Source organism: Equus caballus, chromosome 25 (assembly GCF_041296265.1).
Source record: "Equus caballus isolate H_3958 breed thoroughbred chromosome 25, TB-T2T, whole genome shotgun sequence".
Classification (NCBI taxonomy): Eukaryota; Metazoa; Chordata; class Mammalia; order Perissodactyla; family Equidae; genus Equus; species Equus caballus.
Window position 1 is genome coordinate 42,450,882 of NC_091708.1, and position 26,267 is coordinate 42,477,148.

The following is a 26,267-nucleotide window of genomic DNA, read 5'->3' on the forward strand; positions in this document are numbered from 1 at the left end:
AAATCCAAGCAGTGCAAAAATATATAACCCAGAGAGTGAAAATCCCTATAGCTCCACGTACGGCAGAGCTGAAATATTTTTTTGACTTGTTCTTTTAACTTAACAATACGCTGTGGGTATTTCCCTGTGAGCACAGTTAATGGTTGAACGAGGTTCAGTTGAAGAGCAGACCACAACACATTTAACTAGTCTCCTGACGGTTTCTAACTTTTGCCCTCCAAACAATGCTGTGTTGACGAACACCCTCGTGCTCACCTCTCTGGTCACCTGTGTAATGAGACAGACTCCTGGAAATGGAATTGTCAGGTCAAAGGTATGAGCACGAAAAACTTGGTCCAGCTGCCCTGAGCTGGATGCAGGCCGGCAGGGACTGTGCCAAAGAGTGAGGCTCAGGGCAGAGGCAGGAGAGGGGGGCGTAGGAAAGAGGTCAGGTCTACGGGGCCCCCACCATCTCTGGAAGAAACCATGCTGCACCTTAGATTTGGGCTCAAATCTGAAAGGGTCACCATTTTCATTTTATTTTCATAGCTAGTAAGGATTAAAATAGATTGAGAATTGAACAGATACTTCACAAAAGGCAATATCCAAATGGCCAGGAAACAGATGACAAGGTGCTCAGTTCCATTTGTCATCAGCAAACAATAAATTCAAACCATAAAGCGATACTACTACAGACACACCAGAACGGATAAAAAGAAAAAACAGGAAATACTAAGTGACGGTGAGGACGAAGACCAACACACACTCTCCGCTCACTGTGGTGAAGAGGTGCATGCAGACCACAGCGAACATAAGCTTCCCCGCGGCCCCGTGACCCCACTCCTGGGCACACACCCTGGAGGAACGCCACATGAGCTCATCCCAAGACATGACCAGAATATTCAAAGCAGCACCCAAACGCCCGTCGACAGGAGCACACATAAACTGTGGCACACATAAGTCCCATTATGCTGCCCCTCTGCTCAAAACCCTCCTGTGGCACCTCTTCTCACTCAGAGGAAGAAGCGGAGTTCTTCAGAGGCCTAGGGGCCCCATGTGATTTGCACCCTGTGTGTGCCACTCCCAACCCCCACCCTGACAGCCCCTCCCCCCAGCTTTGGGAGTAAGCCCATCCACAGGAACCCTGTTCTCTGACGGCCCACCCTGGGGAGGCCTGACAAGTGCCAAGTGGCTATGACCAGATGGGTGAAGTTAGTCTAATCCTAGGATCTGCTCATTAGGAAGCTCCTTTGGCTCTTCGAGCAAGCTCTGTCCTTTAAGCAAGTCTTTATTAGCACCAAGGTAATACTGTGGTTCCCATCTCTCTTATTGTCTTCTTTCCCAACTTTCAGAATTCAGGGCAGAAAAGAGGTTCCACTCATTGGCCCCTTGACACCCCGCCAAAGATCAAGTCTCCTTATTTGGAATCTGGCACTGAGCCCAAGAACTGCACACAGTGAAAATAAACCCGTGCTTGTTAGGGAGCACACAGACAAAAGGTCAATGAACGAGGTCTGTGACAACAAACGACGACTACGTTCAACCTACACTGGAGGGTAGTATCTGACGAGTGACACGGATCGGACGGTTGATACAGATTTTTTTTTCTCTTTTTTTGCGGAAGATTAGCCCTGAGCTAACTGCTGCCAATCCTCCTCTTTTTGCTGAGGAAGACTGGCCCTGAGCTAACATCCGTGCCATCTTCCTCTACTTTCTATGTGGGACGCCTACCACAGCATGGCGTGCCAAGCGCTGCCATGTCCACACCTGGGATCCCAACCAGTGAACCCCGGGCCACCGAGAAGCGGAACGTGCGAAGTTAACCGCTGTGCCACCGGGCCAGCCCCCTTGATACAGATTTTTAATGTAACTCGCTAAGGGGCACCAACACACGAGTCAGAGACCATGCAATCAAGAACTTTCTTTGGTGTGGTGCTTCAGCTGGGGTTACCTGGGTGAACAGACGTCTGTTGTTCAAGCGACTTCCAGGGAGGAGAAGAGAAAACCGTCCCTTCCTCCGCCCTCTGGGACTCTACTGGACAGTGGGAACTATGGGCCAGCACTGTCCAACAGAAACACAATGTGAGCCACATCTGTAATTTAAAACTATTTTTTAATTAACCCAATTTATCCACAATATTATGATTTCAACATGTAATTAATATAAAAACTATTAATGAGACACTTTACTCTCTTCCCCTTTCATACGAAGTCTTCAAGATCCGGTGTGTATTTCACGCTTCCAGCACATTCCCGGGGCTCCTGGAGCTCTGGGCCCTCGCCTTCCTGCTGAGGAGGGCTGGAAAGGGACTGCTGACCTCACCGGCCTCCCGAAGAAACAGCCTTTGGCTGGGCTGGATTTGACTGCCTCAGGCTTGTGTCACTGACGTCCTCAAGGCTGTTTTGCCTCTCCCCGAAAGGACAGACAACGTGCAAGCCTGTGGCCGCAGGAATGAAGGCAGGGGGATGCACTCACCCTCAGGCTAGGTGCGAGGGCAGCACGTGAGTGCCAGGCCAGGTGGCCCTCCCATAACACTTGCCAGGTGGCGGCACTGCAGGATCTCATTCTACCAGCACCTGGCCCAGGGACAGGGAATGTGGGCACGGACTGAGGAAACGTCACTGTGCGTTTGGAGGTCTGAGGTGGAGGGCAGGTAGAGGAGGCAGCCTTTCCGTCAACAGAACGAATTTTTGACACTCATAGCTTCTCAGCAACGCAAACTCATTTTCTTTGGCGGCGGGGACCATAGACATAAACACGGTGGCACTGACACCATGTCCTACGGCTATGATATGTGGGCAAAAAGGAGTGACATTGACCTCCGCACATGGCCAAGGACAGCCCCATGAACTTACTCCCACTCCACCCACAACTCTGATGACAGTGAAACTCCTCAATGTGTGTGAGTCTGGGGAAGTTTGCCTCCTGGGGCCTCACTTTTCTCATCTGTAAAGTGGGAATAATCATCCTCACCTCACTGGGCTGCTACGAGGATGTAATAAAGTACTCTATGTAAAGTTGTTTAGCCAATCTTGGCATTTAGTAAACACTAAATAAATGCTAAATGTTAAATAAACATTAAAAAGTAAACAATAAATAAATAAACGCTAAATAAACATTATCTGCTGCTACCCAAATGTCTCCGAGATAAATGCCACCATTTTGAGTGGGCAATTATTATTTTTTAACATAGCAGAATTTAGAAATAGAGGAGAAAATTCATTGAGTGGGTACTCACGATTTGAGCACTTTTCTACATGTATGTTATACTTTAATAAAAAAAGTCTAATGGACAAAAAAGGAAAGTAGAGCAGAGATGAAGAGGGAAGTTGGATTCTTGGTGACATTGTCTGGGTTGCTGGATCCAGCTTTACCTGAAGCTCAATTGCCTCTCAACTTCCAGTAACATGGGGAAAAAAAAAAAGAATCGAATAACTAAAGTTTCTTGTAGGATTTAACTAGAAGCCAAAGCCTCCATCAACAAAACTTTTGCACGTGAACAAAGCATGGAGATGATCTCCTGGGGCGGTTCCTCTTTCCTACCTGTCAAAGAGAGCTCTGAATAAACCCACATGAAGAACTTTCCCAAGACTTACTCCAGTTATGAAACATTCCGCACACAATGGACAGATCTCCAGGATGGAGAGCTGCTTCCCTCCTGGAGTGCCATCAAGCAGCTAAGTCAGCAGCTCCTGTTTTTAAATGTCCCATTAGAAGCCGGGTAGTGTGGGGAGATCTGCACATATTCTCCCCGATCCTCACACTAACCGGGCGAGGGAAGGACATCTGACAGATGAGGAAACCAAGCTGCAGGAGCTCACCCCCCACCGCCCCCAAACAAGGCAACTGCAGCCCTAACACGTGCCGTGAGCACTCAAGGTCAGCCTGGCCCCACGGAGGCCAACTCCCAAGGAAGGACTTCTTTTCTATGACTGTTTGAAACGGACCTAGACCCCTCATAGCCGGGCTTCACAGACTCGGAGCTGTGAACTAGTCATTTCCCCAGAGTTTCAATTCCAGAGAGGAGGGAGAGAACAGTTTCTTCTTAGTGAACATACCAACCACTGGGCAGGAAGCAAGCAGACCCTGCACGTCACAGCCCTTGGGACCCCTGCTACCATGGGAAGTGGGGTCCACCCTAACCTTTGTCCCTTAGGCGGAGCTGTCTGGAGCGGTCTCCGTCCCCCAGAGGAACTGCATGTTAGGACTGGTGCCAGGCCAGAATCCCAACAACCCTCTTCAAGGGCTGCAGAGCCCACTCTTCAACAGCGTGTCACCAGCTGAGCAGCCTGAGTCGGGACAGGAAGGCCTGTTTATTCGGGGCCAGGCCACCGTGACAGGGCACACCGGGGCTGGTGGGCAGTGGAGGCAGCAGCAGACGGCGACTCTGTCGGCCTCAGAGGCACTCGGCCCTGCTCAGGGACCCCGAGAACTCATTATTTGTCAGGCCAACCTCTGGGCTTCCAGAGGGAAAACACCATTTTCATTTGTCAGTGAGCATATATTCATCTACTTATTCCCCAGGCAACAGAGGAAGGAGCTGGGAGCCACAATCCTAGAAGCTTGGGACACTGCAGAAAGAGCTCACTGGGCAGAGAACGAAGACAGTGAAAGGACAAGGGTCACCTGTCAAGTCCCTTCCCCTCCCTATCACCACAGGGAAACAGTGCATCAGACAAGGCAGGGCGAGCACTATAGGGGCCCACAGCCCTCGCCCCTCATTCAATCCCACATATTCACGTGCCACTACATCTGCAAAGCGCTAGGTTCCGAAAGAGGAGCAGGCTACAGCTCCTTCCTCCAAGGGGCTCCAGGCTCAGGGGGGAGACCCAGGAAAATCCTCAGTGGAGACAGAGAGAGGAGACCTGGGATGGAGACATGCCCAGCAAAGGCCTGGGCTTTTCAGATGCTCACAGGTCTGTTGGTGGCGGGGTGGGGGGGGAGGCACAGGGACAGCCCCAGGTGCCAGGGCAAGTGCTCTGGAGCCCAGGGTCCTTGAATGAAAACCCAAGCTGCTCCTCGGGGTGGAAGAAAGGGCTGAGTTTACAGGAACAGCTCCCGGCTTTGGGCATTGCACATGGGGACCAACGAAAGGCATCTGACTCAGCAAACAAGCATAGGCTTGGAAACAACTTCAGAAACCTCTGTAGACACAGAAGGATCTGAAAATGACCACTTCTCCCAAGGCACACTTCTGGCTTCCCAGGCCCAGGGGTGGGGGTAGGAAGGGGTCGGGGTAGGACGGGGTGGGGATAGGATGGGGTGGGGGGGAGGAGAGGCAGCCTTTATTCTCTCACAACCAGAGTGCATTTTTCTCTAAAACAAAAGGAGCAGAGTCTTCTGGGCTGCTCTCCGATGAGCACTTTTTCACAGACCTGCCCCTCTGGCTCCTGTCTCTCAAACATGTTCATGGCCAGGGGGCGTGTTCTGGCAAGAATATCTATTACGTATGACAGTTCAGACATAAACGGGGGAAAAACAAACCCCACTCTGCTCTACACATTCAGAATCAAGTGCTGCTCAACCCCAACCTCTCCAAGGCAATGGCCAACGTGGTCCCCGCTGGGAGCCAAGTGAGCACTGGGGCTCTTGGCTTGCACGCAGGTGGGAGTTGGGAAGGCTCCCGAGTCCACTCACAGCAGAAGCGGAGGCCCTGGGAACTGACCTGCCCCAGCCTGGGACGCAGGCCTGTTGGGCAAAGCCAGTCAGGAGCTCTGTCCTCAATAACGGCTGAAAAAGTACCAGACAGCCTCGCAGCACTTCTCCTCCACACAAGACAAATTTGGCGTAAGTAAAAATGCGTAGCGGGCCAGAATAAAAGACAGACCACTCAAGCGCTGGTGGCACCCATGTACTCTCTGCTTGTGAGTTACTTACTGCCACAGATGGTCTAACTGCCCACCAGGGGCTCTGAGGGCCCTCAAAACTCTGGGATTAAATCTGAAGTCATGCTGGCTTAGTCAAAGCAGAATTTCATTGGCTTGGAGCCTGAAATCCAATCCACTTCCAGTCAGATGTATGGGTCCCCCATGTACGAGGCATTGCACGAGGTCCTGAGCAACACACATGTGGAGCAGACGGTAGCAACAACACAGCAATGGCTGGGATCAGTACTGCACAGTGAGGGCCCAGGACCACCCCAGGCACTTTACGGGCCTATCTCATTTCATCCTTACAGTGACCCTCCGAGGTAGGAAAACTGAGGCTGAGGAGTAAGTGACAGACTCTGGATTTGAACTCAGTGTACTTGACAGGCCAGCCACGCCTTCTCCTAACATAGGAGACGGAGAAGTGAATAAGTACCCTAAAGACGGCTCGCATGAAGCAGAACGCAGGTTCAGAGGAAGGAGGCCCGTGTACTCTTTTGTGCCTGCAGGAACTACCTCATTCCCTCTGGGTCAGGGCTCTTTCCTAACAAGCCGGCACCCAGGAGGTGCACGGCTCTGTGCTCTGCTACACGTACTGCCAGCACCCGGCTCACCCTCGGCTTCCGACTCAGACGGCACATCTTAACGCAGGCCTCCTCTTCCTCTTTTCTAAGCCGAAGCCTAGCAAATATGCTGTTTATTAGATGTGTTCTCAACTTTGATCACCAGGGAAGCAAGTCACCACAAGAGGAGAAGAAAAGACTCTCAGGCCAGTACTGCTCATAAAAGTGAAGCACGCCCTTCTGGAAAAGTCCAGAAGCAGGATGGCTCACCCACAGCAGCAGCACATCGGAGCCCTCCTGCGGTTCCGGCACCCGGGCAGCAAACACCCTCAGTGCTGAAATCCCAGGCGGCCCCTCAGGCTGAGGGGAGGGCCGCAGCACAGTGGCTCTCTCAGCTCAGGGCTGGGAGGTGGATGGGACCAAGGCACTATTTTTAAACAAGCCAAAAAACAACTGCTGCAGAAGAACATATATTTAATGATGGCTGGAGTTGCCAACGTTTGGCTAGAAAGCACTGGTGGGGATTTTCTGAAGTCACACAGGCCTCCCGGTTCTCACGGAATTTCTACCTTTATAGTCTGTGATTAGCAACAAAATGGCCTCACAATACGTGTTTTTAAAAGACAGTTCTCTGCGGCGGCCATGCCCTCTCCTGGATCTTGGACTCAGCCAAACAACATGCCTCTAACTCTCTGCAAATTCTCTCCTGTTCGGGACTCTCCAAAAACTCACCCCACCTGAGGGGTGCCTTTAGGAACAATCCAGCTGCTTCATTCTAGAATCCTCAGAGCAGGGAACGGTGTGCATTTTCGAGAAGGAATTTCATTTTCCCTGGTTCTCCCTCAGCAGCTGTACTCTTTAAGTCTCCTAGAACTCAAGTACTTTTTAAAGGACCAAGTCTCCCCCCAGGAGGTGGCCTCCTGCCGTTGGTCTGGAGGCTCCCGGCTCAGATGCCGGGAGGAAGCAGCAGCGTGGGCCACTCCGGCGAGGGGAATAAGGCAGAGACCTGTCTTCTCAGAGTCAGCTGCTGGGAATCAGAACGCACTTTCCCACTGAAACAACGTTAAAAACCGAATTCAGGTCCTCGCCGCCCAACCAATGGAGCACAGCTGGGCTGAGCTCCTTCCACCAGCCAGATGCTGGCCATGTGGCACCAGAGAGCGTCTGTGGCTGAAGAGGAATGTAGACCTGCCCTCAAGTGGGTTATAAGCTAACAAGGTAGTAAAGCCATACAGCCAGGGCTCCAACACACAGGAGAGGGAGTCAAACGCTGAAGAAATAAAAGGTTTACGGTCGGTCCTCCTCCCATACGGAGGGCCAACTCGGGGACTTGAGCATCCGAGGATTTTGCTATCTGTGGGGGGCAGATATGGAGGGACGAATGTACTTCCTGTGAGCTCCAGGAAAAGTTCATGGAGGAAGCCTTAGAGCTGTGAGCCGAGCAGATGTTGGGGATCTGGCTGTGAAAAATGTGAAGGGATGGACAGGCGAGGGGGTGGAGGGAGGGAAGCAGTGGCAGAAAGGGCAGTGGCTACACGGGTAGGCAGATGTGTGGTCTATTCCTCCTGCTAACATTTACTGCAAGTCACAACCCATTAGCAGGTCCCTAAATCAACAGAATAGAAAATAACAAAGGGCACTGCAGGTAGTAAGGTAAATATTGTTTCATGAAACTATTTCAGTTACGATCAACTTGAAATGCTGAACACCCTTCTCCCTGGGGACCATGGGGAGGAGAAACCCCCTCACTGAGGCAGTGTGGAGCAGCTGTAGGTCAGGGTCCTGTTGGGGCAATCAAGACCTCAAATCTGGTCTTTGCCCCAAGTCACAGGGACACTGATTGAGCTTCCTGCCCGGGTCTGGAAGTAAAGATCAGGCACAGGTGCGGTGCCAACAGGTGGGCCATTGTTAAGGCAAAGGCTCTCAGTGGCTTTCAAATCTTTTTTTGACCACAAACCACAGTAAGAAATGTATTTTATACTGTGATCAAGTACATAGAGTATATCAAAAAATCTAAAAGATTTAAATTCTATTTCACTTTTTTTTAATTGAGTTATTGATAGGTTACAATCTTGTGAAATTTCAATTGTACATTAATGTTTGTCAGTCATGTTGTAGGTGCACCACTTCACCCTTTGTGCCCACCCCCCACCCCACCTTTCCCCTGGTAGCCACTAAACTGTTCTTGGTCCATAGTTTTAAATTCCTCATATGAGTGGAGTCATACACAGATTATCCTTCTCTCGCTGGCTTATTTCACTTAACATAATTCTGTCAAGGTCCATCCATGTTATTGCAAATGGAATGATTTTGTTCTGTTTTGCAGCTGAGTAGTATTCCATTGTATATATGTACCACATCTTCTTTATCCATTCGTCTGTTGATGGGCACTTAGGTTGCTTCCACGTCTTGGCTATTGTAAACAGTGCTGCAATAAACATGGGGGTGCACAGGACTTTTGGGATTGCTGACTTCAGGCTCTTTGGATAAATACCCAGTAGTGGGATGGCTGGATCGTATGGTAGTTCTATTTTTAGTTTTTTGAGGAATCTCCATACTGTTTTCCATAGTGGCTGCACCAGTTTGCATTCCCACCAGCAGTGTATGAGGGTTCCTTTTTCTCCGCAACCTCTCCAACATTTGTTGCTATTAGTTTTAGATATTTTTGTCATTCTAACGGGTGTAAGGTGATATCTTAGTGTAGTTTTGATTTGCATTTCCCTGATGATCAGCGATGATGAGCATCTTTTCATGTGCCTATTGGCCATCAGTATATCTTCTTTGGAGAAATGTCTGTTCATGTCTCCAGCCCATTTTTTGATTGGGTTGTTTGATGTTTTGTGATTGAGTTGTGAGAGTTCTTTATATATTAAGGATATTAAGCCTTTGTCAGATATATGACTTGCAAATATTTTTTCCCAGTTAGTGGGTTGTTTTTTGGTTTCAATCCTGTTTTCATTTGCCTTGAAGAAGCTCTTTAATCTGATGAAGTCCCATTTGTTTATTCTTTCTATTGTTTCCCTTCTCTGAGAAGGCATGGTGTCCGAAAAGATCCTTTTAATACTGATGTCAAAGAGTGTACTGCCTACGTTTTCTTCCAGAAGCCTTATGGTTTCAGGTCTCACCTTTAGGTCTTTAATCCTTTTTGAGTTTATTTTGGTGAATGGTGAAAAAGAATGGTCAATTTTCATTCTTTTACATGTGGCTTTCCAGTTTTCCCAGCACCATTTGTTGAAAAGACTTTCTTTTCTCCATTGTATGCCCTCAGGTCCTTTGTCAAAGATAAGCTGTCCATAGATGTGTGGTTTTATTTCTGGGCTTTCAATTTTGTTCCATTGATCTGTGCACCTGTTTTTGTACCAGTACCATGCTGTTTTGATTACTGTAGCTTTGTAGTATGTTTTGAAGTCAGGGATTGTGATGCCTCCCGTTTTGTTCTTTTTTCTCAGGATTGCTTTAGCAATTCGGGGTCTTTTGTTGCCCCATCTATTTCACTTTTTAATCTGCTATATTGATTTCATGACTAAACAGTGTCTTAATGCTTTCCCCAAGTGAGAGTAAAGCAAAGGGGCAGGGCTCTGCGGTGGACGGCAGCACCAATGCGGCCTGGAGCTGGTCAGAATGCCAATTCTCCACCCCAACCTGGATCTAATGAATCGGGGTCCCTGGGGAAGGGACCCAGAAACCTGGGCTTGAACCAGTCCTCCAGGAGACTCTGCAGCACGCTCAAGTCTGAGCAGCACTGTTTTAGAAGAAAAGATCTGGGAGAAAGTGGTAAAACTCTTAAGAAATCCCATATCTTGGGCTGAAGGGGCAGGGGCTGACTGTAAGCCCAGCAGAGCCGAGTGCACACACAAAGTGACAGGCAAGTGGATCCTCTGACTCTGACAGCAGGGGAACTTCTCGTCTGAGATCAGAACATTCCTCGGGATACGATGCCCTTGACTGGGAGACAGATTTGTAAATGCTGTAGCCAGAACAGGCCTGTAATAGCACAGCTGTGGGGCTGGGCGGGGGCGGGTGACCATCAGTCCCAGCCCCAAATTTCAACTCACCAGCCACCTCAAGCAAGAAAATTTGGCTGAACCAGGTCTCTTCTAATAAAGGCTCGGAGCATGAGTAAGCCAATAAATATTTCCTGAAGACCTACTGTGTACAGAGTGCTTGTGACAACATATTTCACTCAGAACCAGTGGGCCAAAGTGATCTATGATTGCTCTCCCTCCTGCTTAATGTCCTGCTTATTTATATTTGGCTGTAACATTTGTTTAGCATCTACTTTGTCCTGGAAAAATATGTGGGTTTTGCCCTCAAGCAACTGTTCTAAGGCCGTGATTCTCAAGGGGGTAGAGAAGTGGGTCAACGACAGTGTCTGTCTGAAAAAGCATACACAAGGCAACTACACACATCCATATTTGCGACCGGAAGAAAGCAAACCTGTAGAAAATATACAGAAGCTAAAAGAAGAGGGGCTGAGGTTATAGAGAGTCCAAAATTAGGGTTGCGTGAAAAGTTATCATGCTGCTTGGCCCAGGGGCCTGGCCCAACTCCGTTCAGGAGCAAGCCCGGAAGCTAGAGGTCAGGTCCTCATTCCATGCTGACCTCATCCCATGAATTAACTGTTTCCTCAGTAGAAAACGAAGTACCTTTAAAGTCCTTCGAGCACATTCTAAGATAACTACATTTTACATTTAAGATGGAAAACCCTGAGTTTTCTGTCAGGAAAACAAATCAACTGGGAAGGAAAGAAATTTGCTGAGGACTCAGCATCCCCAGGCATAGGTCCCCCAGATCTGAGAGCAAGCGGGATGTTCCTATCACCCAGTCTATGTAGGAGCTACAAAAACTCCTTCCTTAGGAGGAAAGGAGATGGCAGGGGAAAGTCCAGTGGTGTTTAACCAAAAATTTCCAAGAGCCACCAAGTGACGATGAAGAAAAACATGTCACTTCATTTTCTTCCAGGAAGCCTGGGCCCATCATGTGCTCATGATGACTTAAATCTCCTAAAAGATCATTTTTGTTCTGCAACTGGTGTGTGCCAGCCACAGTTCTGAGGAACTAAGGGAACCTTAATAATAAAAATACACAGCTCCCAAAAAGCTAGTGGATATGTTTGAAAAATGCATCAGAATCCGTGGATTGAACCTGTAAATGGGTCTACACTCTGCAGAAAGTTTGGCACAATTTTTTAAGGCCACCTTTTAAGTGTTTTTGGTTCCAACTCTCTTTACAAACTGAAGCATCACCACACAGCAGGGATCGAAATTCATTTAGTTTCTTTATAATATTTTTGTATTCTTTGTGGTGGTGGTTGAGAGCACTGTTTTTAAGTTTTTCATCAAAACAAAAATATTAGCACAGAACTATGTGGCCTGAAGCTCGGTTACAGACCAGCTGCTTCAAACGGGGCTCGCCACTTTATCTTCAACATTCATTTCCAAGGGTGAGGAACCAAACCCAACCACGGAAAGGCCAGCTCTGAAACACTGAAATAGGCAGCCTCTTCCCTTCACTCTAGCAGAGCGCTGTTTGGCTCTCAAATTCCAATCTCTTACCCAAGGAAGGCAGCCTCCTAAAACTGAGCTCACACCTTTATGCTATACGACTGGCCCTCGGCCAATTCCCCAGAGTACGTGGCCCCTACTGGGGTCCCATGCACAAAGAAATCTGGAGTGCCACACTTGGTGTAGGGAAAAATTTTTCTGCGTGATTTTCCCTTTCTAGGGCTGTAATCGCACGTGGCACGGCTCTCTGCCCACCTGGGCACAGCAGGAGCTTGGAGAGCTGTGAATCGGTTGATGGCATCCAGTCTGGTGACTGTAAACGTCCCCTGACAGTGCAGGGCCTCCACGGGGCCCCAGTCTGAAGAGGGCTCCCTAAAAGCAAGGTCCACCCCGAGCTCGCTGCCTGCCAAGGAAGAGCCTCTGTCACATCCCCTCACTCCTCCTCAGAGAAAAAGGACTGTGGAGGGCCGTCCGAGGAAATATGGCCCTTGGCCCCCAGACACACGGTGCCCGGGATGCAGCAGTGAGTCAGCCCGACACGACACCAAGATTTACGAGGAGCAGGGAAGAAAGACCTGAAAGACACCATTACGAGGGTGACAACTGCTACAGAAGTGGGGCTGAAGCTCCCTAACCAAGGCTGGGGAGGGTGCGAAAGCTTGCGCCTCGGTCTGGATTTCCCCAGAGGAGACTGAGACAAGGGTTCAAGGGCAAGCGGTCAAGTGGGAGGTGCAGGGACGCTGGTAGGGAGTGGGCAGTAAGACCAGGGAGGGAAGGCAGCAGAGAAGAGCTGTGTTCCAAAGCCATCTTGCTCTCGTAACCCCGCAAGGAAGCCAGTTTGAACTGACACCTGAAGGATTCGCTGCAGGTGGCCAGATTTTCATTTGCTTTCTGGTGGGCGTGGGGGTGGGGCTGTGGATTGAGGAGAAGTGTTCCTGGCAGAGGGAGGAGCATGTCTGGAAGGCCCTGGGCCAGCAGGGTCACGGTGAGTCAGGGAGTCCTGACAGAAGGTCAGCCTGGGGACCAAGGGAGTGGCAGGAGAAGAAGCAGGGCCAGCGGGGCTGACGTGGGGGTCTGCTGGATGGGGAGCCTGCCAGCATTTCACAGCGGGGGACGCAGCGCAGCTCAGCAAGTGCTTCCTTCAGCTGCTGTGAGAAGGGACCAATTCGGAGAGCTAAACGTGGTACCCAGCAGGGTGAGAAGCCAACCACCCTGAAGCCATCTTCCTTTCAGCAGACATTCATTACCACTGTGCTGGTGGTCTTGATGTTTAGACAGAATGAATTCCCCCAAGCTCACCTTACAGCAAATTGCCACAGGCAGAATCCAAGTGTGCAGGCACGGCTGTCCTATCCTTCCGCCGGCAGAGACCACAGGCAGTGAGGTCAAGAGGAGTTTAAGGCAAGTGTTAGTCAAGGATGGCCTATAACCCAATCTATGCCACATCACATTCTCCTTAAAATAGCATATAATTTATTGAGCACTTACTAGGCCAGCCCTGGCATAAAAAAATGGCAGACTTTATTTTAATGGCCATTTTACAAATGAAGAAATTAAGGCTCAGAGAAAATAACTAGGCCCAAAGTCACACAGCAACTGAGAAACAGGCTGACCTCAGACTCTGCTCATTTTGACTACAAGATCACTCTCTTAATGACATTCCAGTGTCTTCCTTACGCGTCCTCAGTGACGGTGTCTTTTAGAGAGAGAAGGTGCTGGGAAGGTGGTGCCAGGTGATGGGCTCCAACAGTACAATGGATGGGAAGTGAAAGAGAACTGTGTGAGCAGGAATGCCTACAACAACCTCCTCCTGCCCAACCGAAGGGCTTCTGCTCCCAGCCTGGCAGCCTGCCAGGCGTTCTAATGGCTCCCCAGAGGAAAGACAGAAGGGCTGTGAGACAAGAGCCGTGGAACTCCAGGGGTCCAGAAAGAGTGCTCCCCGCTCTTAGTACCAACCACACTGTATGGAAATCACCGTGCAGGCGCTGACCGGCCCTTGAGGCAGCATCCCATCCACAGCCAATCAAGCATGAGGGCTGTGCTAACATCTCTGAGATGGGCTTGAGCCTTCATGGAGGCACTGCCCACGATGAGAGGACTTTACTCAGCTCGCAAACAAACCACTTCCTTTGATGGGTGGTGGATGGCGTCTGGTTACAAATGGGCAGTTGGTATAGGGCACGTCTGCAGGAGTAACTAACAAATATCTGGAACACCTCTTGTCCTGTTCTGTCCCAAGCTTGTCCGTTTCCTGGGACTAAATGCCCAGAAACAAACTGGGGCATGTGGTCACCATAGCAGTTTGACAATTTAGGGACATCAGAATGCATTTCTCTCTCCTGGAAGTCAGGAAGTGAGAGCAAAGGTTTGGCTTTTAGTTTGAGTGTTGGTTTTGCCACGAATTACTTTTGTCAATTAGGCAAAGTACAACCTCTTTTTCTCCAAACCTCTTTTCTCATCTGGAAAACAAGGGCAATAAGCCTCTATCAGTGGTTCTCAAAGTGTGGTCCTGAGCCACAAGGAGCCTCACCTAGGGACTGGTTAGAAACGCAAGCTCTTGGCCCCTGCCACACCTGCTGCATCAGAAACTCTGGGGGTGGGGCCCAGGATCGGCTGTAGCCAGCCCTCCAGGGGATTCTGATACAGGCCAAGTTTGAGAACCACTGCCTAGTGACTTCCTTTCTCACTTTATGGTTTTATAAAACCATCTTCTTTACTCTTTCCCTACCTGTCATGCTAGTGACTTCATTTATCCAAGAAATATTTATAAAGTGTCTACTGTGTGCTAGACACTGGGGACCCCTGGGGAACAAGCCCAAGCCCACTCTGTGACAAGTAGTGTGTAAGCTCTAATGACAATGGATGTGCACAGAGCTTGTTCACTGAATAAGCAGAACAAATGTATTTTCCAGCAACTTTTCTCTTTAACCATGATCTTCTTCCAAACTTTACTGCACTTTTAAAAATTAGGTGTTCTGCATTCAAGCAGAGAAAAGAAAATGTTACCGTATTGCTATTGATGATAGAAATAGATTATATATGTTCAAGTAAAACAAGCACAGAACATCGACTGGAAAAAATCTAGAAGGAAACATCGAAAAGAGTAACATAGATAATATTTCTTTCCTCCTAAAACTATTTTGGTGACCCACAGTGCGCACAGGTCTTGAATGTTATTCTAGGCACAAAATAAACACCAAGTGACATTTTTAGCAGTCCATTTTGCTTCAGGAGATATACACAGGAAATGCAAAAGCAAAAACAAAAGCTAAATGCTCTACCCTCAGAGGAAAGACGCAACCCGGCTATCAGAACATCAAAAACAGAACTAAAATTAGCTCGCTCCCTTAGGCCTGACAGTCCTGCTACAACCATCCACTGAGAGTCCGTCCTCCTCTCCCCTCTGTCCAAGTTCCAGGCTGAGCAAATGAAACTCGGCCAGAAGGCAAACAAGCGGCCCGGCAGCTCCGCGCTTGTCACTCACACTTGGTGCAGAGGAGACTGGCCTGCACCAACCCTGCAGATCCACTCCAGGGAGGGACGAAACGCTCCTCAATCAATGCTACCTCAGGGGGTCCAGACTTCTCACCCAGAGACAAGTCAACAAGCTCTTGTCCATGTTAGTTACAACACGCACCTAACAGTTAACATGACACACTCGCACTACTCAGAGGCAGGGTCAAAGCTAACCACAGAAGTAATATGCAAAGTTACAAAATTCTTCCCCGATGGTAGGTATTTATTTAGGCAACACCAAACACATCACAAATAAGGCAGTTTAAAAGAGAACAGCATCAGGAGCTTGGAACACCAAGATTTACTGTGACTGAGCCATGGTCATTTGGCTCTAAGTTTCCTATTAGCAAAGGTAAAAAGGTAAACAAGATGGGTTAGTGTTAACCATCCAAAGAAAATCTATGAACTCAACAGAGGAGGGAAACTTTCTGGGACAACATTCTAGAAGGAATTTCAAGGAGGATGTAAAGTAACACTGTGAATTGGGTCTTTAATCTTGCTTTCACAAGATCTATAATGTTCTGCAAATAACCACTTAGTATCTGCTCTCTATTAAAAAATCAATAGCCCAATAACTTTATATCAAAGATGACATTTTTTACAAGACATTTCTTATTAATATAGCTGGGTGTGTTGTTTTCAGGTGCTCTGACTTAATATAGTAAAAACCCTTTAAAAACTTAATGAAAATAGGGTTTTTCCTCATCTGTTTTTGGCAGAAGTGTGATGGGTACTCTTTTACATTAGCACAGTGCAGTTATCAACCTCATTAAATTTAACATTGATATCTAAGTGGTATCTAAGCGACCACTGATACAATACTTTCATCTAAACTACCATTCATATTCCAATTTTGTCAAGTGACCCAATAATTTAATAAACCTTCTGTAGCTTCCCAGGGTTGGCTTGGATTTTTATAATGTTAAATATGAACCGATAAAAACGGTGTAAACTCCTATGCTTTGTATTAGTTTTCTATTGCTGTGTAACAAAAACATGTACATTTACGATTTCACAATTTCTGTGGGTCAAGATCCAGGCAAGGCTTAGCTGGGTCTTCTGAAAGCCTGCACAGTGTGGGCACAGCTGAGGTCTCATCTGGCGGCTTGACCAGGGAAGGGTCTCTGTCGAAGCTTCCTCAGGTGGTGGCAAAATTAATTTCCTTACAGTTAGAAGATTAAAAGCCCTGGCTTATTGCTGGCTGGAGGCCACTCTCTGCTCCTTGCCACATGGAGCCTCTTACTTCTCCAAAGCTAGCAAGGGAGACTGTCTTCAGAGTGTGTCTGCTGGCAAGAGAGTGTCATATAACAAAACGCAATCAGGGGAGTGACCTCCCATCACCTTTGTCATATTCTACTGGTTGGAAGCGAGTCGCAAGTCCATCCACATTCCAAGAGACAAAGATGTGGATACCAGGAGACAGCAGTCACAAGGGCCACCTGCAAGCCTGTCTGCCACATGCGTACAGCTTCCATACAACTATCAAATCAAATCAAATTTATAAGTCAATGCAACTAAAACAAAAAGCTCCCAAACACTTAGATTAACAAAATTGGTTGAATATACGGACAATGATTTCTGCAGACTGCACCCAGTTACGACGTGCACGTCGGGTGGAGAGCTGTAGGAGAGCGTTTTGGGTTCAGGATGATCAACTGTGTGTCAAAATGGTGACTTGTTCTCACCACTTTTCTCTCCTGAAATCACGATGACATCATTTTAGCTCTCAGGTAACAGAAACACACCATCTGCATATGAAGTCTACCTGTTCTTTTCTCATCAGTCCACCACAACTGAAATACAAAGAGTCCATGACGGACTCCATTAATCTCAGATGAATTCAATTATGAGCACTTGAAACCAGAGAGAGAGAGACAGGCAGAAGAGGGGAGGGAGGGAGGGAGGCAGAGGGAGAAGGACAAGTATTTTAGGCAAATCACTCTCTGTTTCCGTGAAGGAGCATGTGACCCCAGGTGAAAGTAAGACAGGAGTGGTGAAATGACTGTTTCCTCAGTTCTGTCATGCCTTTTGTAGTGTGAACATCTCACCCCACCAATAGGATTCTGGTGTTTAAAGATAATTTTCTTTTTACAACACGGTGCCTAAATATAAAACTACTTCCTACCTTTGCTCTAAGGCAAGGGTCAGCAAACTTTTTCTTTAAAGGGAAAGAGAGTAAGTGTTTTCAGCTTTGTGGGGCGTACAGTCTCTGTACATTTTAGTAGGAAAATAGCACAGACATACATAAATGAACGGGCACGGCTGTGTTCCAATACAACTTCATTTACAAAAACAGGGAGCAGGTGTTTTGGCCCATGGGCGGTGCTTGCTGACCACTGCTCTAAAGAAACAAGATTCTGTTTCAATGCTGAAAGGGTAACTGACTTTGTTGGTCTCCAGTAGGGATTTTCAAGAGTAATTCTGACTACACAATTGTTGCCTTGTGTGCTTTTATTCAAATCCAACCTCTCTGCCTGTATAAAATGCAACTCCACTAGACAACTGGGGATCAACACAAGGAGTTGTCAGATCAGCCCCGAAATCAACGTAAAGTCACCATCCAGACCATGTAGAAATGCTCAGCTCCTTCTGCTTAAATAACTTTCTCTCACAGACCTCCCGTGACCTCCTAGACCAGGAGTCCAGCTCAGAGCCCCTGCGTCACACTCACCCCGCTGGCCTGCAGGTTAAGCGCACCGCCCCTCTTTCCACCAGGCAGTCGGAGGCATAGCTAGGCCTGTTTTGCTCATTGCTGGGTCCCCACCACAGTGCCAGACACACACAAAGTCCTCATTAATATCTGCTGAATGAAGTAAAAGATTAGGTCCCATTACAAGCTTTCTCAGCCCCAGGTACTTTTCATCCATGGGACTTAAACATAATTACATAGTCATACTATAAGTGTTTAGTTGAGCTATGAATGGAATTCTGGTGAAAAGGAAGATATAAAATAAGCTGAACATTTCAACTGTTGAGGTTCAAAACCATACAAACGTAATTAAATTACCAATAGTATCAGTGTTAAATCAAATTGCTAGCCACTGGCTTCTCAATACTGAAAATTTGAGAAGGCGAGCCCAGACGATGGATTCAATTAATAATCAATCATTTTTGAGTGGCCAATCCAGTCACTTGCACAGGGAATTCTATTCACCCTTCTCCACAAGCCTGTTCTCACCTGAGCATGTTTCCTTTGGATTCATTTTTTAAAAATGCCTCAAGAGTAAGGTGGTCCTTGGCTTTTTCTCAATTGGAAGATGCAAAGGAGACACATGCAAGGATTTCAGCTCATTTGTACAACCAGCTTCCTGTGATCCTTCTGAGAACTCAGAGCTTGCCCAGCCCCCGGGGTGGTGCCAAGGATGAGAAGTTTAAATGTATCTGGCAAATGCTTAATGCCAAGTTGGAGATCCTGTCTTCTCTCCCTCCATGACATCCGTCCCGGGATTCTCCACCTCCATGCCTTGAGAGAAATTAGCTTTCATATAAATAGAAGTGAACTTGTCAATCTTGACACGCCATCATCACGGGTCCCAACTGCTGGATGACAACACTCCTCTAGCTGCTTGTAGGGAGCTCCCCACATGAGCACACTTGACACCGTAGATCTCCCGATAAATCATGTGAGTCATTCACGGATGGAGGCTTCCTGGGACCCCCTAATGGCAGCGTTCTCATTAGGAGCCCAACTGCCCATGAAAAGAAATAAAAACGAGCCACAGCTGGGTCTCTTACCGCTTCTGAAGGTCAGGACATGCGCAGTTATCTCCCTGGACAGCGCTACCCAGAGCAGCTGTGCTAGAGATGTCATGCCAGGCAAATAGAGGGCTTCTCAAGATGGACTTGGAGCACTGTCTCTCCAAGTAACTCCCTTTAAAAGCCCCTAAATCCCACAAGTTAAGAACTTCAGGGAGAACTTGGTCCGTTATTCTGAGTATGGGAACACCTGCTACTAACAGTTTTGACTCCTGTGGTTAACAAAAATAGAAAAAGCCTTAAATGAACCACAATTCACCATTTATATGTAAACCAAATAAACAACAATGGGTTTCCTCTTGTACTTCTTATCTCAGTGGAGGGTGACCACCCCTTAACACAAGCCAGAAACCTGGTTGTCATCTTTGACCTGCTTATACTATTATCCCCCAGATCCTGTCCGTTACCAAGTCCTGGCCATTTGACTTTCCAAATACCCAGTGAATCTGTCCCACTGCCACCATCCTCCTCCAAGCTGCCATCATCTGCCAGGATGACTAACTCAGCCTCTGAGTCCATTCTTGCTTCTCCTGTGCATTCTTCCCACTGAAGTCAGGGTAATATTTTCAAAGCACAAATCTGATCTCTCTCAATCTCTTTCACGAATACACATACACACCACTTAAAACACTTAATGGCTTTTCAGCTTGTTAGTGTTCTTAAACTCAAGGCTTTGACAAGTACAGATCCTCTCTCTCTGAGGGCCCCTCTCACCACCCGCTACCCCTTTGCCTCAGGGCCTTTAACACTGTTTCCTCAGCCAGGCTGTGTCCCCGTCCCAGGCCCCCACTTTACCTGGTTAACTCTGACTTAACCCTGCAGATCTCAGCTCTGATCTTTCACAGTATTTATCAGGCTATAATTATGAATCTACCTGGAGCTGTTGTGGTTTCTGCCCTTCTCAGCTAAGGAGGGTTACAGGAGAGAATGAAGCCTAAGACCCTATTAGATGTAATGAATTAACTTCTCTCCTATGCATCCAAAATGACACTAGCTATGTACCAGCCCTGGATGATCGGACAAAACAGTCACTCAAATAATTCTGTGTTCTGTGGTTCAGATAAGGAACTCAGTTTGGAAAGATTTGTGCCTAACAGTATCTGACACATAGCAGGTGCTCAAATGTATGTGGATAGAAAATGAAAAAAGAAATCAATGAACTACCCACCCAAGGCTTCCGTGCCTTTCACTGCATTGGGACCCCTGAGACTTAACACTCAAGCCAATGACAGTCTCAGTCTGGGCGTCTCACCCTACCTCCTCATTTGCATGAGACACTTTAAACCATTCAAATTACACTAAACTCCACAGGTAGCACCACAGCCACCCACAGCTCAAGAACAACAATGGGACCCCACACTCTTTGGAGGCAGAAGGATGTGGACGCCAATTCCAGCTAGGCCACTGGGTATAACCTGGAGCAAGGGCAACCCCTGAGTCTGTCTCCTACTTGTAAAGGGGGGGTGATACCACCTTTTGAGCCACAGCTCTTTTGCTGGCAGGGAATAGAAACCCAATGAACCATGTTCAAGTAAAAAGGAAGGTGAAGGTAAATGAGAATGCAAGGAGACGCCTGGGAATCCCAGGAAAGCCAGACACAGCTGTTGAGGAGGGCAGGAACGAAGAAGGCTGCCCTGAGGACCAGCACTCGCCATCTCTCCCTGCTTTGCTGCCTTTCTGCACCAGGCTCCATTTTCCGTCGGTGCTCACTCCCTTGGCAAGCTCATCCACTCTTAGGGCTTTAAATACAATCTTTACGCCAAGAGTCCCAAATCTATACCTCCAGTCCAGAGCTTTCTTCTTTCAAGACTTAGATACCTAACTGGCCCCTCCATATTTCCCCTTGGACATCTAAACAGCACTTCTAACTGAACTCCTGATCCTTCCTCCCAGCCTCCCCATCTGACTGGATGGTGACTCCGTCCTTACAGAGAGACGCCCATGCCGCAAACCCTGGCGTCACCCTCGACTCCTCTTTTCCTCCTACAGCCTCATCCAAGCAGTCAGGAAATCCTGTTGGCTCTAATCTTCAGAATTGTTCAGACCCAACCACCTCCCATCGTCTACAGTGCACCAGCCCAGATTACTGCACCAGCTCCCGGCAGGGCTCCCTGCCTCTGCCCTGACTCCCCTTTATTCCCCTATATACACAACAGAGTGCTCCGACTAAAACTTAACCAGACTAGTTCACTGCTCTGCTCAAAACTCGGCAGCAACCGCTCATTTCTCTCAAGAGAAAAGTCAAAGCCCTTACAATGGTCCTCAAGGCCTGAGAGGACCTTGCTCTCTCTGTTCCAGACACACCAGCCTCCTCACCATTCCTTGAACACCCCTCCCTGGGATGCTGGTTCCTCAGATATCCGCTTGGCCGGCTCCCACACCACCTCCAAGACCTGAGGCAAATCTCACCTTCCCACTGAGGCCACCCCTGGCTGCCCTAGTGAACTCTGCAATCTGACCCCTCATGCTGGGAACTCCTGATGCCCCTCATTCCGCTTCCCACGGCACTTATCACCTTCTCCCATTCTTCATAAGTCACTAATGTATAGTGTCTATTGTCTATTTCTCCCTCCTAGAAATGTAAGTTCCATGAGGATGGAGAGCTGTCACCCAGGCAACCAGAACAATGCCTGGTACACAGCAGGTGCTCAATCAATATTTGTTAAATAAATGCATGAACGTGCTTCTTCTGAGTTACTACTCCCTCATAATTTGGGAGCGTACCCAAACTCTCCAGTTCTATAAGACTCTTTAGCTCAAACGCCCACCAGTGATTAGACAGTCTCTCTGATTCCTGGTTCAAATTTCAGAGCCAGAACCAACTGGCCCAGCTCATCTTTCCAAGGCAGGGCACACGACGTAGGTCAATGGCCAGCTGCCTGTGGATGAGCCATTAAATACAGAAGGTCTTGTGGACAAAACTGAAAAAGAGCAAAGGCATCTGGAGCTACTGAGTGTGGGTGCAAAAGCTCTCCACGGCTTGCAAGTGCCCTGCTGTATTATGGCGGAGCCCCTTAACTATTACGTATCAGTGAGAGCCTAGAAGGGGCTGGGAACAAGTCAGATCAGACTGGACGTTCAGCCCCCAGTCCTGACCTCAGCGAGGGCTGCTGTGGGGATTAAGTGGTGTACTTCCTTAAACCATACTGCATCGTCCTCTCAGGTAACTTCACCATCCTATCCATAACCAGATTTGTTGACATGTTTAACTGCTACAGACATAATACTAAACAGGAATTAATTAAACTCTGCAGGCAAGCAGGCATTCTTTAGAATTCCTCACCATTCTCCTTTCACTGCTGAGGATTTTATAATTACCTAAAGACAGAAGGATTTCAGTGAGCTGCGTGGTCCTGGCTCAGGGTCTCTGATGAACGTCAGGTCTCAGGCAGGGCTGCATCACCTGAGGCCTGACGGGGGCTGAGGAGCCATTTCCAAGCTCATCCCTGGGCTGCTGGCAGGAGGCCTCGGCTCCTCACCTCGTGGGCCTCTCCTCATGACAGGTAGCTGGTCTCCCCCAAACCACAGAATCCAAGAGAGGCAGAACCCACCCAGCGTCAGAGGTGACATACCATCCATCACAATCATCCCTGATACAAAATGGGGGGGGACTACACCTAGGTTTGTGAACCCCAAGAGGCAGGGACCCCCTGGGGCCATGCTGAGGCTGCCCACCACATGTCGTTCGTGTAGACAAAAGCTTGATGGAATGGCCCAGAGCTGGGAATGGTTTTTATACTGTAAAGGGTTATAAAAAAGCAAATGAAGACTATGTGACAGAGCCCACATGTGGCCTGCAAAGCCAATATTGAGTAATGGCTCTCTATAGAAAAAGTTTGATGACCCACTGATGTAGACTGTTTATTATAGATGATTTAAGGGGTTTTCAAGGGTAATTGTGACTATACGCAATGTTCCCCTTATGCCCAGATTTCAGAAACCAACCCTCAGGGAAACACTCTCCTGAAGTAGGTGTTCAGCAAACTGTAGCTCTGAATGTTATAACGTCAACCACCAGGAAATGAACAGCTCATCGTAATCTGAGCAGAAAGAAAATAAATATGGGTACCTCACCCATACGTAGGTGCTTGATAAATACAAACTCAGTGAATGAATGGCCAAATGAGTAAGAAATACTATAAGGAGACAGCTTGAAAGTATAGCGTAATCATGAAAGAATGAAAAATCTTTAACGAATGACTTACAACATAAACAAGACAAAATGTGAGTTTTATAGAACAATCACAATCATAGCTGAAATGTATTGAGAGCTAGCTCTGTGCCAAATACCCCCTCGTCTACTCCTCCTCGCCCTCCATGACGTAAATGTTATTAATTGCCTTCATTTTACAGATGAGCAAAGAGGCTGACAGAAATTAAGTAATTTCCCCAAGGTCACATGATAAATAGGTGGCCGGGTATGTAAGAATCAAGACCCACTCTGCACCCGGAATCTCAGGCCTGGGCATCAGCTTGCTGAAAGCACAGCAGACAGACAGAAGCCCTCCCTGCTGGCTCTCCCTCCCTTCCTCCTACTCAGCTTGCTGAAATCCCAACCCAGAGACTTGAAACAAGGGGAAAACTCCTAAAAGGGCTCCCTATAAGCAAGGCTGTAGAGACTTGAAATGCTTGATTTAACTTATCTGCTCCCTCCACCTAAAAGAGCTTTAAAAAATACGTTCACTGTGGTCTTTGTTTTCCAACCAAATATCATCTTTTCTGAGATTGTGGAATCAACTCCCAGACCAGCCATCTCTCCAGCTGCTTTCCTAATGAGCTAAGGGGAGGGCAGCTGCTCTGGCCCTGCAGCCAAAAAGTTTTGACACTGGAACGATGAGAGGGCAGAGAGGATGCTGGAGCTCTTGCAGCAAACTGAAGGGCTGTCGGACACACAGAGCTCAGGCCCCGGGACACACAGGATCCACTGCACATGGAACTGAGCTCTGGGCCCATGGTCTCCTACATGGACATAAGCAGCCCTTGCTCTCCTCAGCGGTCTTTGAGATGGCTCAACTCATCCACTCTTCTCAGATTCATGAACTGAGGGAAAATGACCTGCCCAAGGCTACACAACCAGAGGCAGAGGCAGTTCCTTGATGCTAATGCTAATTTTTCTGCATTTTGGACTCCGCTCTTGGAAAGCTTGAAGTCCAGCGGACTGAGGAAGTAAGATGTTGATCATGACAGGTTATGGAAGAAAGAGGATCTGAGCAGAAGAGTCTAACCTTGGACTACAGGTAGGGGTCTCCATGTCAGGGACAGAAAGAGAGGCAAAGATAAAAGTAGTCAGAAGGCCTGGAGGCAAGGGGGTCTGAAGTGGGCCTTGAAGACAGTGGTGACTATCTGGATAGGCTTCTACGAGAAACAGGAGAGTCAGCTGACCCAGGACAAGTGGGAAGACTGTCAAAGGGCACTAAGGGTCCAGCTGAGAGTGGAGACATGAATTTGTGTCAATAAAGGCCCTAATTACACACACCACTGTGACCTCAACGGGGTTCTAATAAATACAGTTGTCCAATCCTCACATGGTAAACATGCAAACCACAACAAGATAATTGCCTCCCTCAGCCCATTCTAACTATGAGATGATAATCATCTGCAAAAATATTACTCCCTTGCCTGACAAGAAAAGAGAAGAGGCGACACTCTAGTCTGCTCTTGTAAACAACACTATCGGGAAGGTAGGACAGAGAAGGAAGGGACTTTGGGATCAAACAGACCAAGGTTTAGGTCCCAACTCTGCCACTTATTAGCTGTGTGATCTTGAGCAACTTCCTGGACCCTCACCCTGAACCCATTTCTCCATCTGTGAAATGGAGATAACGCTGCCCACCACACAGAACTCTTGTGAGGGTCAAATGCAACACACTCTGCTCACAGACACCATGGCAGACTGTTTGGAAAAATGGCCAAAGTATCCCCTCCTGGGATCCACACTTCCTTGCAAGGTGATTTCAGGTACCTCCCATCAAGAGGTGGTCTCTCTCCCCTCTCCTTGAATCTGGGCTGGCTTGGGACTTGCTTTCACCAATGAAATGAGGTGGAGGTGACATTGTGCCGGTTCTGGCCCTGGCCTCAGGTGAGCTTGAATGCTGCACTCTCTAGGAAACCTGCCAGCTGCCAGGTGAGTGACCCCGGGCTGGCCTGCTGGAGGCACAGAGATGAGCCCTCCTGGCAGCTGACTGCCGACACATGACGGACCCCAGCCGAGACCAGGAGCCCAGCCTAAACTGCCACCTGCAGAAGCATGAACTAAATAACCAGTTGTCGTTTTAGTCATTAAAGACTGGGGTGACGTGTTATCACTACTTGACGGCTAGAACAGTACTCAGTAACAAGCAGCTCCCCTCGTCCAGTAATCTCCCAGTCCCCACATTTCCCTTCTCTGCTGGACCGTTCCCATCAGCATTCAATCACGCCATTATGTCTCCCTATTTAAAAAGCTTTCCCTTGACTCCACCACCCTCAACAACTACCGCCTTGCCTTTGCTCCCCCTTGCAGCAAAACTCCTCAGAGTTGTCTGTTCTCTCTGTGTCTAATTCCTCTCTGCTCCTTCTCTTTGAAACCCTCTCACCCCCAAGAATGCGCTGAAACTTCTCAAGGTCCTCAGTGACCGCCATGTTACTAAATCCCACAGTCAAGTCTCAGTCCTCCTGTGACGTGACTCAAATTAGCATATCTGTCACCACTGCTCCCTTCTCCTGTACTTGGCTGCTCTTGGCTCCGAGGACACCAGTCTCCTGCATTTCCTCCTACCTTCCTGGAGGGTATGTCTCATCTCCTCGATCTCCTAATGCTGGAGTGCCCCGGGGCTCAGTCCTTGGCCCCTTCTCTTCTCTAACTCACTTCCTTGGTAATCTCATCCAGTCTCACAGCTTTAAATACCATCTTTAGGTCAATGACTCAAAGCCTAAACTTTTCTGAACTCTAGATTCTTCTACTCAACTGCCTAGTGGCCATCTCCTTTTAAATCTCTAACAGATATCTCAAACTTAATCTGAAAAACACAGCTCCTGATCTCCCCCTCAGTCGGCTGCACCAGCACTCCTGAGTCCATTTATGACAGACAGGATGCTCAGG

The 26,267-nt window shown here is 48.1% G+C and overlaps 1 protein-coding gene across 32 annotated transcripts in view; it reads right to left on the minus strand.

Annotated features, from left to right (window-relative positions):
* RAPGEF1 (Rap guanine nucleotide exchange factor 1) overlaps positions 1-26,267 on the minus strand; it is a 142,039-nt gene that overhangs the window by 79,428 nt on the left and 36,344 nt on the right. For 6 of the 32 annotated variants that reach the window (XM_070251963.1, XM_070251952.1, XM_023629176.2 and 3 more), the window contains exon 1: positions 1,931-2,087. The exons of the other annotated variants lie outside the window; for them this stretch is intronic. In XM_070251963.1, the coding sequence (XP_070108064.1) occupies positions 1,931-2,072 (142 nt within the window). In that variant the 5' untranslated portion in view covers positions 2,073-2,087. Of the gene's footprint in view, positions 1-1,930; positions 2,088-26,267 lie in introns of those variants that run through there. 32 annotated transcript variants of the gene reach the window in all.